The sequence below is a fragment of the Eleginops maclovinus genome, chromosome 15 (genome assembly GCF_036324505.1).
Source record: "Eleginops maclovinus isolate JMC-PN-2008 ecotype Puerto Natales chromosome 15, JC_Emac_rtc_rv5, whole genome shotgun sequence".
Classification (NCBI taxonomy): domain Eukaryota; kingdom Metazoa; phylum Chordata; class Actinopteri; order Perciformes; family Eleginopidae; genus Eleginops; species Eleginops maclovinus.
In genome coordinates, this window is record NC_086363.1 from 2,713,986 (window position 1) to 2,729,234 (window position 15,249).

General features: G+C 39.6%; 1 protein-coding gene across 1 annotated transcript; it reads left to right on the forward strand.

Annotated features, from left to right (window-relative positions):
• Positions 1–7,369: 7,369 nt before the first annotated feature.
• On the forward strand, positions 7,370–14,965 carry unc93a (unc-93 homolog A). Its single transcript, XM_063902862.1, has 8 exons — positions 7,370–7,594; positions 8,782–8,963; positions 9,795–10,024; positions 10,807–10,932; positions 11,674–11,885; positions 12,719–12,854; positions 13,054–13,185; positions 14,196–14,965. The coding sequence occupies exons 1-8, from the start codon at positions 7,505–7,507 to the stop codon at positions 14,486–14,488; spliced, it is 1,401 nt and encodes a 466-aa protein (XP_063758932.1). The 5' UTR covers positions 7,370–7,504; the 3' UTR covers positions 14,489–14,965.
• The last annotated feature ends 284 nt before the right edge of the window (positions 14,966–15,249 follow it).

Here is a 15,249-nt window from a genome sequence, read left to right on the forward strand (position 1 = left end):
ACAGTTCTGAGTGCTGCTGAGGAAAGAGGCAGCAGCAGAAGCAAAAGATGAGCTCATCTCTGGTTAAGCTGCAGAAAATTCAGAGACCGCTAATGGAGGATGAGTGCTGTCACAGCGGCTGGCAGAGACTGACACCTAAACACAGTGTGAGAGGCTGTGAGCTAAAAGTGAAGAAGCCACAGATACCAGCCGCTAAAAGCAAAACGCTGCTGCCCGCTGCGGTCATCACGCCTGAGCAGCTGAAAAGTGGTCCTCTGCGATCATGATATTTAAAAAAAGGGTTATTGTTTATGCCAGGATTCAGTTTCTTAAAATAAGTATGTTTTTCTTACGTATAATGACTCTTTTTAAACATCAATACAAACCTTTCAAAAAATCTTTCAGGATCGTAAATAAACCTAAACCTAAAATGTGTTTATTTCACTTGATAAAATACGATTTAAAGAGGCCCTCTTATGCTTTTTGGGCCCTTTCCTGTAGTTTGTTTTATAGGTTTTAGTGCATGTAAATGGTCTACAAATGCTAAAATCCCTCCAGAGTTTTCCTCCATTGGACTCCTTTCTTAACATCCAGAACATAATGACATCACAATGTAACAATCGCGCTTCTATTGGCTAGTGCTCCAACACATTGTCCATAATTGTCTAGGGGGCGGGACATCTCTAAGCGATTGACCAATCACAACAGAGCCGGCTATAGCTAACCTGTAATTATATCTCAATGTTTATTTTAAATAATCTGGTATTTTTTAACTTACTTTTAACTTACGCTGTCTGATAAATATAGTGGGAAAAAGTGTTTTATTGGCTTCTAAAATGTATAAGCCTGTAGAGAAGCATTAAGTGAAAATACTCAGGTGAAAAACAAGTCGCTGTTCTTAAGTACATGTACTTCGTTACATTAGAGGAACATTAGATACTTAAACTCTTTTGAGAAAAACATTGTTCAGATTTGAAAGATTTAGAGGCCCGTCGGCATCTTCAATCCGAGGGATCAGTATCGCTCTCCGCCTTTAAAATCAAATATGAGTCAGAGTGCAGCCCGGTTCACACAGAGGTCTGAGATTCCTGGAGGGATTTGGGGTGAGAGAGCTGGAGGATTGGGTGAGAAAAATAAGTTTGAAGGCGGAAGAAAGTGAGTGCGTGTGAGCGGGTTTTTTTCCCATGACTCTGTGGGAGTCAGACAGGTAGGGGTCTGGGATTAGAGAGTGTGACCCCGCTCAATCTGCAGGAATGAATTCCTTCTTCACAGCTCTCACCGTCCGCCAGAGAGGCATTTCAGCAGAGACATGAGAAGAAGGAGGAAAACCTCAAAATCTTCTCCTTATTCTGAAATTGTCATGCCATGTTTTGAGTCATAATCCGCATATTTATGATAGAGATAAACAGTTGTTATGATATCTTTGATCCCAATGCTTTCAGACAGTATGGATTTAGTGTTTTTATTGTGTATTTATATCACATTTCAAGTTTAATCAGAATAAAATAGACTGAAATAAGAGCTCCACTTGCAGAGAGACACTTCAATAGAAAATTATTCATAATAAACAGAGTTTGACTGACAGGGGATTCCAAAAACACCAAACAGCAGCTGGACTCTTTAAGCATGTTTGTAGTGCTTTTCAATCACATAGTATAGAAAGTATAGGCAGAAATCTTCTCCTTATTCATGCCCTGTTTTAAGTCTATTATATAGATAAAGGTAGATTATATTCTGCAACACAGAAGGGATTCAACGTATATCCAGTGAATTTACAGATGAAGATTCAAGATGATGAAGATTCAACTTTCTATTGTCATTGCACAGAGTACAAGTACTAGGACAACGAAATGCGGTCTCTGCATTTGACCCATCCTAGTGTTAGGAGCAGTGGGCTGCCATTATGTACGGCGCCCGGGGAGCAGTGTAGGTAACCAGTGTCTTGCTCAGGGACACCACGGTGGCACTTGGTCTTTCGGGGACTTGAACTGGTGACCTTCCAGTTCCCAGGCCAAGCCCCTATGGACTTTGCCACCACCGCCCTGACAGTATATCCTCCAGTTTATTCTGAATATAATAACAGCTATCAGGAGCGTTGAACAGCTGGTTATTAACCCATTATAGCTGGTTTGTTGTAATAAAAAAAGCCAATACAACAACGTGTGCACCAGTTAATCCAAACAGTGGATATTTCCCTTCTTTAGGCAGCTCACTCAGGCTATAAATAAACTTCACCAACTCACCACAGCCAGACTATAGTGTTTGTCTTGAGTAGTTTAACCTTCTCAAGACAAATAAAAGCTTTGAGATTCGACAGAGAAAAGCTTTCATTGAACATATATTGCATCTTCAGTTCATTGTGCAGTTTGCATACCATGTCTTTATAATCCACAACGTATTCATAAAGATCAATGTGTCTCATTATATCTTGATCTGGAAGCTGTAACACAGTAGGGATAGAACATACTTGACTGTGTATCTAGAAAACATATCCAATTTGTTCAGAATAAATGAAGGATCTGTGAGGACTCTGTGAAAGCCACCTGAACAGCCGGACTGAAATTAGAGCTCCACTTGCAGAGAGACACTTAAACAGAAATGAAAATGCATAATAAACACAGAGTCTGATTGACAGGGGATTTGCAAAAACACCAAACCACAGCTCTGAGTTCTGAAATAGAGCTCACGTTTGTTTTTATTCTTCTGATTTGTTCTTTTTCTACAACCGTGAACATTTCTACATGTCATGGAACGTTCTTTGAAGGTTTTTGGTTTAATTATTAAGTAGAAATACACTGTATAAAGCTACATTCCTTTCACAATATACACCATAAAATAGCATGTTTTCTGGAAATGTAAGAACTGAAAGGTTTGTATGGATAGCTAATTGATAAAGTCCAAAAATATACATCCTTTTTTAACTCAACTACTGGCAGCTAAAACCTCTGGATTCCATTTACCTCCATTTTTGGAGTTTCTGAGACCACACAAGGCTGCTCCATATTTAAATATATAACCTTACATCTAATCTACAAATATATGATGTACACATGCAACAATTAGATAAAGACTTCACATAAATTGCTCGTTGTCAACACTCGAAGAGTTAAGGCTGTACAATCGGTAAACACCATGGTAATGTTTGTATGCCAAAAGCCGTGAAGCACACGCTGTTTTAATCTATTATTATGAATACAATTGAATCTATTTGATTCTAAATGGGAACATAATGAACAAAACAACCATCATGCGGTTTTAAATAAGACCTGAAACTAGATATTGAGACTAAACTCATCAGACAAATGTTGACTGAAGAAAATAAATCAGGAGAGATTTTTATTAAGGTTAATTAAAATAAGTCACCGTTAGATTTATTTTGTGTGTGTAACAGAGTCCTCTCAAGCAACACACACACACACACACACACACACACACACACACACACACACACACACACACACACACACACACACACACACACACACACACACACACACACACACACACACACACACACACACACACACACACACACACACACACACACACACACACACACACACACACACACACACACACACACACACACACACACACACACAAAGTTGCAAAGAAGTGTATTATTAAAGTGCCCTAAGCCGGTCGGCTTTCAGCTCATATATGAAGCCGAGCAGACATACCTGTCTGTCTGCCTCTCTAATACCTGTAATTCTCTACCCCAGGGTCTGTCTGTCTGTGTGTGTGTGTGTGTGTGTGTGTGTGTGTGTGTGTGTGTGTGTGTGTGTGTGTGTGTGTGTGTGTGTGTTCTCCTACTCTTAGCTCCTCCTCCCCATTGGTCATTTTTTTTTTTTAAACCAATAAACCAGCCACAGTCGTTCAAATCAAACCGACCAATGGGACGTCTGCGTTGCTGCGTTCACCTGCAGTCGGCTCTGTGTGGTTGTGTCAGCATTATTTGGTATTTCCGTCATCTAAAAGGAATGTGAAACGTTAAATACAGTACGTCATGTCTCTGAGATGTGTTTTCTCTCTGCACAGTAGGTCAGTTTATGACTGTTTCATGTATGAAGGCAGAGATGATGCCAGTTCCATCTTTTGAATCCTTCTTAAAAACACACTTCATTCCCCTGCACCTTTCATTAGTGTAGTAAAGTCTTGATCCATCACTGATTGCATTGTTGTTTATTGGTGGTTGCAAAAAGCCGGCAGCTAAACAGAAGTCCCACCTGCAGCAGGACAGGACATGAAAGATGAAAAGTTAAAAGACAGATGAGACAGAGATCCAAACAGAGTCAGCAGTGAGGAGGAGAAGCTGGGAAGAGATATAACTTCAATCAGAGCTAATATTTCATCTCAAAGGACATTAATATGATTCCTTGCAGGATGACGTTGGGAAAGTTGCAGAGTTTCAAAGTTCTCTAAATGAGAATCACATCAACTCTTCTGTTGTCTTTTGGATTCATCTGTTTGAAGTTGTCACCTCATGCCTTTTATTCTCATTATTTTACATTCCTCAGTGACAGTCTTTACATCTTTTTAGTAAAAGAAGCAGTATTGCGAATATTTTCCTCTAAAAAGTAGAAGAGATAACATTTGAAGTAAAGAAATACTTTGGTAAAGGGATTTCTTAACTTAAATGTGCCCTTCCAGTGAATAGGATTCCCTTGATCAGGGTATTTGAGATTCTTTTTGTGGACTCTGGCTCCATCTGGTGGTCACATAAATACTGGCAGGCTGAGTAAAATATATATTTTAGATCAGAAACATGCCTTCACCTCATTTACTGTCAACATATTTGATATTGTGCCAGACAGTTTGATGTCCCCTCTGCCAGTGGTACAGTAGAAAGTAAAAGTGTACATTCTTACTGTATTGTGCAGCAGGTGTACTGAGATTTGAAGAGAACATATTCTGCTCATTTCCAGGTTCACATCAGTATGTGGTGTCTCTCCTGGGACATGTCTCCATGCTTTGATGTTCAGAAAGCTCTCTCATACTGCCTGCGCACCTCTTTTCACCCTCTGTCTGAAGCCCACTCTGCTCTGATTGGTTAGCTCTGTTGTGATTGGTCCACCTTAGTCTATCACGTACAATGTGTCGGAGCGCTAGCCAATAGAAGCCCAAGTGTTACATGATGATGTCACTATGTAAAGAGGGAACACAGGGATTTTAGCCTTTGCAGACTATTTACATGCACCAAAACCTATAAAACACACTTCAGGAAAGGGGAAACTCCAAAAAGCACAATAGGACCCCTTTCAGAAATGAAACATTTAAATTCATAGCAAAGAGCAGCAATATTAAAATAGCCTCGTATGTTTTTGTGTTACAACACGGCCACTTTATGAAACACAAATATTACTTATAGTGAATCCAAACTGCGTCATGGCGCTATCAGAGCAGAGAGGAGTCAAGGGAGGAAAATGATTCATTCAATGGAGCAGCCACACCAAAGTGTGTCTTAACAACAGGGCGGAGGAGTTCATAAAAACTATAAAGAATGAATCTCTGATAAACACACACCCTGCGCTGGAATCAGTTTCTGTAGCGTACAAGGGCGAGTCGCATTTTAATATAAGTCCTCACACATCACACAGTTCATATCACTGAATACAACGATCTTCATATCACTGAGAGAAATGCTCCAGAGTCAGGATGTTGTGATTGTGAAGACTTCCTTGTCCTATCATTAAACAACCATTGTGGATTATGACTCATGAAGCCAAATACTCTGAGCTGCCTTGGATTACTCAAAGTCAAACAACACTTCACTTACTGTTTAAGAAGTTCACTGGTATTCAAAACGTCCATTCAATTTCTGTTACAGTAGTTTGACTTGCATTAAAAACTCCTCATGTTCTTTAAGTAGATATACCGATATTCAAAACCCAAACTACCTAGTAATTTAAGTATTTTATCCTCCAGTTTAACTGATATTCAAAACTCCCTATTTACTGCCACTTTACTTCCATTTCAGTAGTTAACCTGGTGTTTAAAACGGCTATTTTGGTAGTTTAGCTTCTATTTAAAACTCCTCATGTTCTTTAAGTAAATATACTGATATTCAAAACAAACAACAACAATTGTACTAGTTAAACTAATATCTAAAACATCCACTTTAACTTCCACTTAAGTGTCATTTGAATTGTTTCCCTTGTCCTGTACGTGCTAAACACATTTTTACGGGAGCTTAAAAGCCTGGCACCATCCATAAGATCTAGAATCCATTCCTTCACGCAGTTTAGGTTAATTGACTAAGCAAGATATCCACACATAGCAACATAGAGAAGAAGATACAGAAAACAGAAGGTGTAAAGGTGTAAACTGATTTTTCCCCGTATACATCACACCCTACTACAAACTCCACACTTGGCAGGAAGTTCAAGGAGCATCACACACTCAACTTCCACTGATGCCAAGTGTCGGCTCTCAGCGGTCCAACAGTGAAGTTATTAATGTATCCTTAGCACTGCTCCTGGACCTACACACTTACAAGGATTTGGGATTTTTGTTTTGAATGTACGTGAATGGTAAACAGAGGCCTGAATCTGTGTGTTTCACTAGGAGTAAGATAACAGACTGCAGTGTTTTTGCATATTGTGTCCTATAACAACAAGTCATATGTTGTAAAAAGATGAGGTGGTGCCCTCCTAAAACAATCAGGAATAACGATCAATAGACCTTTGCTCCTGTCTGCCTGTACGGTAAATGTAAAGTATATTTGATCGAGGCGATAATACTTTAACGAGTATTTCCAAGTCCTCTTTAAAGAGGCCCTGTAATGCTTAGGTTCATATCAGTATTCAGTGTCTCTCCTGGGACATGTCTCCAGGCTCTAATGTTCAGAAAGCTCTTTATGTGTCTCATACTGCCTGTGCTGAAGCTCCTCTTTTCACCCTCTGTCTGAAACCAGAGCCCAGTCTGCTCTGATTGGTTAGCTGGCCAACTCTGTTGTGATTGGTCTACCGCTTAGAGACGTCCCATGCAATGTGTTGGAGCGCTAGCCAATAGGAGCGTGAGTGTTACATTGTGATGTCACTGTGTACATGAAGTAAACAATGGAGTCCAATGGAGGCGTTTCAGGCAGAGAAAAATATTGAAAGTTTAATAATTAATTTGACGGCAGAATCAGAAATATCTAATGGTTTGTGAATAAATATATTTATTTATTTAGAAGTAAAAAGTATTTTAATGATAAACTTTTATACAATTTAATTTTAACTGAGGTTTTTTTGCGTTGTGGTGATGCAACTTTAACTTGTAGAGATAACAGCAGATCCAATGTGTACAAATATGTATGTGCGTGTGTGAGCGTGTGTGTGTGGGCGTGTGTGTGTGAGCGTGTGTGTGTGTGTTGAACTTTGTGCTTATTACCAGTTAAAGAGTTAATCACAGGGGAGTTTCAGCAGAGAGCTTAGTCTAGCTTTACTCGGAGCTGTATGCAGCCAGTAATCTGAAACAAACCGTGTTTTAGTTTAGTTTAGTTAATTTTTCTTACAGCTTTTTCAGTTTTTGAGAGGCAGCCATGATTAGCCGTAACTTTAAGAACGTGCTGGTGGTGTCTGTCGGGTTTCTCTCACTTTTCACAGCTTATGGAGGCCTGCAGAGTTTACAGGTAAGTGGAAAAGTGTATTAACTAGATAGAGTTGTGTTTATTGTCCATTAAAAAGGACACAAAGTGGGAGTTAGTGTCACCTGATGTTAATGGTTCTGTTGTGTTTACTTTTGTCTTTAATTCAATACAATTTGCAGAGGCACGCAGAGGAGCAGAATGTATTTAAAGAAAGTGAGGATAAACTGTGCACTAGAATGACTATATTTTGTAAAGATCCTGTCCAGTTAAAATGGTATTTAGCATTACTCCCTTACAGTCACTCCAAAAAAGCATTCAACAACCTGCAATAACATAGTTAATACTCACTGATTTTCTGTAGTTTTAAGTTTATAGACCTTAACACTCAGAATACAACTTTTTGGCAGCATTTTCAGTCAAAGTGTGTCAGAAAAACAAAGCATTTTTGCATGAGGCAACTTTTCCATAGCTGTCCTCAACGAGGCCCCAGAGGGTTGAAAGAGAACATGTCAGGGATTGCAACACTTTTGTGATGAAAGACTAAAACATAGCAAGAGAAATAACAATATTTCGGAAAGGGGGAAATGGCTTTTATATTACATCACCATTAATCTTAATGGGAACTACAGTCATGTTCCCAAATGTTTAGAGAACAAACATTTAACAACTTCTCACAATGCAGTGCTCTCCACTGTATGTGCAGGCAGTTTCAAGAGGCCCGGTTATGCTTTATGGAGGTTTCCCCTCTCCTGTAGTGTGTTATATAGGTTTGTGTGCATGTAAATGGTCTGCAAAGGCTAAAATCCCTGTGTTCCTCCAGAGGGAATTTCTCCATCCTGGCCTGAAACGCCTCCATTGGACTCCTTTGTTTTCTTCAGGAACAAATTGACATCACTATGTAACACTCATGCTCCAACACATTGTACACGATAGGTTAAGGAGGGCGGGACATCTCTAAGGTGTAGACCAATCACAACAGAGCCGGCCAGCTAACCAATCAGAGCAGACTGGGCTCTGGTTTCAGACAGAGGGTGAAAAGAGGGGCTGCAGCACAGGCAGGATGAGAAAAATAAGGAGCTTTCTGAACATTAAAGCATGGAGACATGTATATGAGAATAATATGTCCTCTTTAAGAGCAATCAATGGGTTTCTAACTGTATTTTCTTGGCGGCCGTGCCTCTCAAATGTTGATGTGCTCCTCTTACCGAGTCTTGTGAATGTGTGTGCAGAGCAGTCTGAATGCGGAGCAGGGGATGGGAGTGGCGTCTCTGAGCGTCATCTACGCCTCCATCATCGTCTCCTCCATGTTCCTGCCTCACATCATGATCAAAAACCTGGGCTGTAAATGGACCATCGTGGCCGGCATGGCCTGCTACGTCTCTTACTCTTTCGGAAACCTCTACCCGGGATGGTAATCAGTAATACTAACACTAATGAAATACACAAAAGAGGTGTGAATACATGACTCTTTATCACAAACCGGTGACAACACATATGTTTTTGAGGCACTTTGATTAACGTAGCTATGTAACAACCATCATGCTCACTCAGATGTATAGTGAGGGCCGCATCTAAGGAAAAGCAACACATGTTATATTGTTCTCATGCAATAATTAGTTGCTTTCCTACTTCAATAGTTGACATCTAATCAACCACTCGATTCACTCTTGCAGCTTTGAGTGTTTTAACCCCCTAAAGGTAGAAATACACGTCCCTAAAAACGCTTCAGTTGTGATAAATACACATTTTAGAAGATGTCAAATTAGAAGGTGCAACGTTTGAGCAAAAGTTAAAATCTGAGAGTATTCACCTAAAAGAACGATATGTAATTGAAGTTTAAAATACAATGAAGGCTGAACTTTGATGACAATTGTTGACAGATAAGGCTAAAGGCAAGATCCAAGGGTTCTGGCCATTATCGGAACATTATTTTGATTATTAATTAAGTTACTTTTTTATTCATGAAATCATTTGATTATTAATTCATTTATTTTTGCAAATATTTATTTATTTTATATTTTTGAATTATCTGTTCTTTTTTGTATTTCTTTTCTATAATTCATGTCATTTTTAAGATCTGTTTTGAATTTAAGGCATAAGAAAAAGCATGTTTCTATGTTTGGGTGAACTTATACTGCCTGTAAAGAAACACGTCTGTAGTGTGAGCAAAGAACATGTATGGAGGACCATTTCAACAAACAACCGTCTATTTCTGATGAAGTATTTCTGATTCCTCCCTCAGGTACACCCTGATGCCCACCTCAGCGGTGCTGGGTTTGGGCGGCTCTCCGTTATGGTCAGCTAAATGTACATACCTGACCATCGCCGGGAACGCCCAGGCGTCTAAAGACGGGAAGAAAGGACCCGACGTCATCAACCAGTACTTCGGCATCTTCTTCTTCATTTTCCAGTCGTCTGCGGTGTGGGGAAACCTCATGTCGTCACTCATCTTCGGACAAGACAGCAACATAGGTAGGAAAAGCCCTGGAAGGAGATGTTAGTGATAAATGAAGGGAAATAATATTCTAATGTTTTTTAAGGAAGTCGTTTTTTTGTATGTAGTGTCTCTCCTGGGACATGTCTCCATGCTTTAATGTTCAGAAAGCTCTTTATTTTTCTCATACTGCAGCACCTCTTTTCACCCTCTGTCTGAAACCAGAGCCCAGTTAGCTGGCTGGCTCTGTTGTGATTGCTCAACCTCTTAGAGAAGTCCCGCCCCTCACGTACAATGTGTCGGCGCGCTAGCCAATACAAATGCAGTGTGGATCCTGTGTTGCTGCACAAACTGGGCAAAGTCTAAGTGCTAACTAACCTCTTTTTTTATGGGTTCAATTTTAAGAGACGAGGAGGGTGTGAGATTGGTTGATGTTACCTTTGTCACTTTATTATTTTATTGCTGTCAATGCTGTCCAGTTTATCAGCTCACATGATGACGCATTTCTCAGAAGACCAACGTCATAGATCTTTGATTCCAATTCTATTTCCACTGGACAATATTCAGGACTATTTCTAGATAACTTAGAAAAGACATTGTACGGGAGCTATTAAGATATTCATATTCTTTGTATTAAATGGATGCATATCTTTGTCTTTAAAAGGGTCTGCATTCATCTTAATTTTGTCAATATTGAATAGAATTTTCCCCCAAAGTTACATACTGAAAAATAAAAACACAAGATAAAAAGAACATCAATATTTGGCTAAAGCTCCTTACTTTGTTTAGAGCTGTATACATTTTGTGTGTTTCCTGACAGCTATAATCCCGGAGGACCAGCTGCAGGCGTGCGGCGCTGCAGACTGCAACCTGAACCTGAGCATCAACAGCACCACCACCCGACCGGCTCAGGAGCTGGTGTGGACGCTCGTCGGCTGCTACATCGGTCAGGACTACTTTAGCATCTCAATGAATCACTTATTTTTTCCATTGCAGTGAAGAGTTTCAGTAGGCAGCTATAAATGGTGTCAGTTTCTGTAATTAACTGATTATTTTGCGTGAGAAATAAGATTAAATGCAAAGAGATTATACAATAAGAGCAACAGAAGGGAAGAACATATCAAGAGTTCAGAATTAACTTCAAAATAATGTAAAGTGGCTTAAGTATGGTTTATTTGAACCCTAAAGCCACTTTTTATTTAATAAAGTGTGAGATCTGTGTGTGAAATGGGTTACAATTTGGATGTAAACACTCCCGTGTCATAAAGTAGCATCCCTTATTGCTTATAAACAAATGAAAAGGCCAAAAAAAGGAGATAAAACACAATAAAAATGTAGTATTTTGAAAAATAATCGACCCAATATTTGCTTTTTTCTGAGAAAATATCAATTATATGATTCATTTGTTGAAGATTTTATCGCTCCATACTATTTTCTTGGCTAAACTTCTTTTAGTTTCATAAACAAGTGGCTTATTGTTTTTGCACCTTAACAACAAACGTATGAAGCCCAGAAAAGCAAGTGAGAAAAGCAATTCTTTGATCCACTTCAAATTTAAGTTGAGTTCCTGTAATTTCTATATTTTTGCTTTTATAAAAACAATCAAGAGGTAAAGTTCAGATTATTAAAACACCTGAGTTACTCTTTAACAAACCTTTAGTGACTCACACTCCTTGCTGTGTTTAAGGCGTGGGGGTGCTGGCCATGATCATCGTGGCCGTGTTCCTGGACAACATCGACCGGGAGCAGTCGAGTCAGTTCAGGGAGAACCGGGAGCCGCTCTCCAAGACGTTCCTCGCCACCTTCCGGCTGCTGAAGGACTGGAGGCTGCTGACCCTCATCCCCCTCACCATGTACAGTGGCTTCGAGCAGAGCTTCCTGTCCGGGGAGTATACCAAGGTGAGGAGGTCATCTAGGTCTAAAAATAGAGACCAGAAAATAAAGGAAGTGGGCACAAAATTACTAATCCTACTATATCAAAGGTAAACCTGCACTCCTGATTTCTCATGTAGCGCGGTGAACAAAAAGTATGGCAATAAATCAGAGATGTAGAGCATCCTTCATTTTTAAGCTGAATACATTTTTCTAAAGCCTTCTTGGATCCACCGGAAAAATGCATCTTCACAAATCTAGAAACGTGGCGGTTTAGCTTGATTTGTTTTAGAGATACAACAATATTTGAAGGCGATTAAGTGACAACATTAAACATCTCCAATATACACAATATATAGGTTATAATAATGCAGAAATATCAAATATAAAAGTACTACTTATAATCATTCCTTTGCTATAGTAGTATGTGTAATGCCAGTGCTGAAATCTGCAGTACCTCAAATGGCCACACGAGGCTGGCCCGGAAAACAGATGACAAAATCCACATTAAAACACAAAAAAACGTGTCTGGAAAACCAACACAAATTTGGTCTTTGAAGCTAATTCACCCTTCATGACTGCATGTGATTTGTATTTAGCTGGATGTGAAATTAGGGGCGTGGTCGCTTTAAGTGACAGGGTCCTCAGATACCTACAGGATTAGTAATAGTGATTTAATTCCTTTGCCGTGCAGCTTCCTTAGTCCAACCACTAGGGGGCAGAAGACCTCCCAAACAAGTGCTTTTCCAATATTCATTGATCCAAAGTTTCTCTAACTTATACTCACAAGATATCTGTGAGATATGAGGTATTTATTTAGAGATAATCCACTTTTTAATCCATGTTCTGTTTCTCTGCAGAACTATGTGACGTGTGCGTTGGGGATCCATTACGTTGGATATGTGATGATGTGCTTCGGAGCCACCAACTCCCTCTGCTCGTTTTTATTTGGGAGACTCGCTCGGTACACAGGGAGAGCCCCTCTCTTCTTCTTGGGTAAATCCTCTCATATTTCAATTTTTGTTTTCTAGATTTCTCAGGGAAAAATAGCCTTGTTTTTAACTTTGTGACAATGCGTTTTGTAGCCAAACAGAGGGCATTTGTATTCGATGTAGCTTATATGCATATAATTAGACAGAAAAATGAGACTTAAATGTGAAAAGGAACTGAATAAACCTCCGATTTGTGTCTTCAGCTGCTCTGGCTAACTTCTCCTGCATCATCGCTCTGTTGTTCTGGAGGCCTCATCCCGACCAGCTGCCCGTCTTTTTTGTGTTTCCCGCTCTGTGGGGAATGGCCGACGCTATCTGGCAAACTCAGACTAACTGTAAGAAACTCCCGTCAGTCTAACACGTCAGGAATAGTAGAGCAGGTGGACCCAAATGCTGGAGGCTAAAGGCCACGGGAGCTTTTACAGAATCAACTTCACGGGATGGATTGAACAGAAAGCCAAGACTCAAATACAGACTGATCTGATGAGGAGAGGAACTTCAGGTGGACAGGTGGCTGCAGGAACAGGTGGAACTAATAAGTGAACGGCCAGGCAATCAAAAAAGGCGGGAAAAAGACAAAGGCAGGAAGAGAAAAGCAGACAAGTCTTCTTTCAAAATAAAACAGGAAGCAGATCAGAATCAAGTCAGGATAATGACACAGGCAGTATAACAAAATGATGTGTTTGTTAAGTAGCTGCTCTGCATGAAAAAGTTTCAAGATGACCACACCTACGTGATATATTTCTTTAGTTTTGTTGACCTTATCCCACGTTTCCAAAAACGTTTTTAAATCTAGTAAATGTAGAGTTTTAGTAAGGTGTTTCATTTGGTCATCTGAGCATGCTGTCAAAAGCTGAGTACTTTTATCCATTTTAAAGCCACATTTTTACAAACAATTTGCAAGATCTTGGTGGTTTTTCTCTTTATACTTTAACCTGATGTAGGATTTAAGTCATTGGGTGTCTAAATCTTAAATTATCAGAGAAGAAAGCTTAACACACGTCAATGGCAGCCACCTTCCCACTGAAACACAGTTGGATACGCAGATTTTAAACTTAAAACTGGTTTATTCAGGGCTTTTATCGGTTTTAATTACCAGGTGTGTTTGTTTTGGAGAGAGGAAGACCTCTGTGGATAATTCTGATCCATTTCAAATCCTGCTAAAACTCCCATGGTCCAGCCCTACTTTAAAAACCATAAAACTCTTTGTCTTTTGTTATAGTTGATTGAGCGCCCCCTGGTGGCAGGAAATATATACATGCTGTGTCTTTAAATTTCTTCTTAAAATGTCTATTCACACATATAAATTATAATACATTTATTTGCTCTGCTTTGTGTCCTGCAGCTCTATACGGCATCCTCTTCCCGCGGCACAAAGAGGCGGCATTCGCCAACTACCGGATGTGGGAGTCCCTGGGTTTCGTCATCGCCTTCGCCTACAGCACCTTCCTGTGTCTGGAGTACAAGCTGTACATCCTGCTGGCCGTCCTGGTGGCCACCGTCATCACTTACCCCATCGTGGAGTACCACGAACACAAGCACCCCCAGCCACCTGTAGACGAGGCCGAATACCTCCACCGGAACAAGGAGGGGTTTGGCAAAGACGGGGGCAAAATCATCCGCCAGACACAATTGTAGGGACAGATTTACAGGAGTTTTTGTTTTTGTTTTTTGCACCCTGTTCTGGACATTAAGATGGAAATGAAGGGCCTCACAGTGATGCCTAACATGTTTAAATTACACTGAAAAAATGACAGCTCTCAACAGCACACTGATCTTTGTTTATATTCACCGTAAAAAACCTTCTTTCCCTGAAGGAAAAATGAATAATCTGATCTTTCATATTTGACTCCATGATGAGTCTTTATAGCTTTGTGTGGATTTAATATGTTGTATTGTCTGTATATATATACATTAAATGCAGGTAAAATGAGGGATTTCAAGTTATTTGATTGCTTTTTTTAACGAGTTTAAGGGCTGTTGTACATTATCTGGATTTGTGCAATTACAAAACCAACACATTTTCTACTAAGCAGTATTGTTTTGAACCGTAACTGAAAAGCACATACTGTAAACGTTGTTGTTAAATGTTAAATAAATATTTGTGTCAAAAGGCTACTGCATTCTTTAAATGCTGACGTCCAATCCCCCTATATTCTACTTTGTATTGTTTTTAAATGTTCTTATTCTTCTGTTGCTTTTCTATATTGTAATTCAAATTCAAATAATGATTTAAAGGGGTCCTATTATGCTAACTTTCAGCTTCATATCAGTATGTAGTGTCCTTACCAGGACATGTCTCCATGCTCTAATGTTCAGAAAGCTCTTTGTCTTCTCATACTGCCTGTGCTGCAGCTCCTCTATTCACCCTCTGTCTGAAACCAGAGCCCAGTCTGCTC

Bases quoted from the DNA above. Each gene is read 5' to 3' on its own strand.
- unc93a (XM_063902862.1), top strand. From the start codon at position 7,505: ATGATTAGCCGTAACTTTAAGAACGTGCTGGTGGTGTCTGTCGGGTTT. The intron at 10,025-10,806 runs GTAGGAAAAGCC...GTTTCCTGACAG, and splicing joins CGGACAAGACAGCAACATAG to CTATAATCCCGGAGGACCAG. The intron at 13,186-14,195 runs GTAAGAAACTCC...TGTGTCCTGCAG, and splicing joins CTGGCAAACTCAGACTAACT to CTCTATACGGCATCCTCTTC.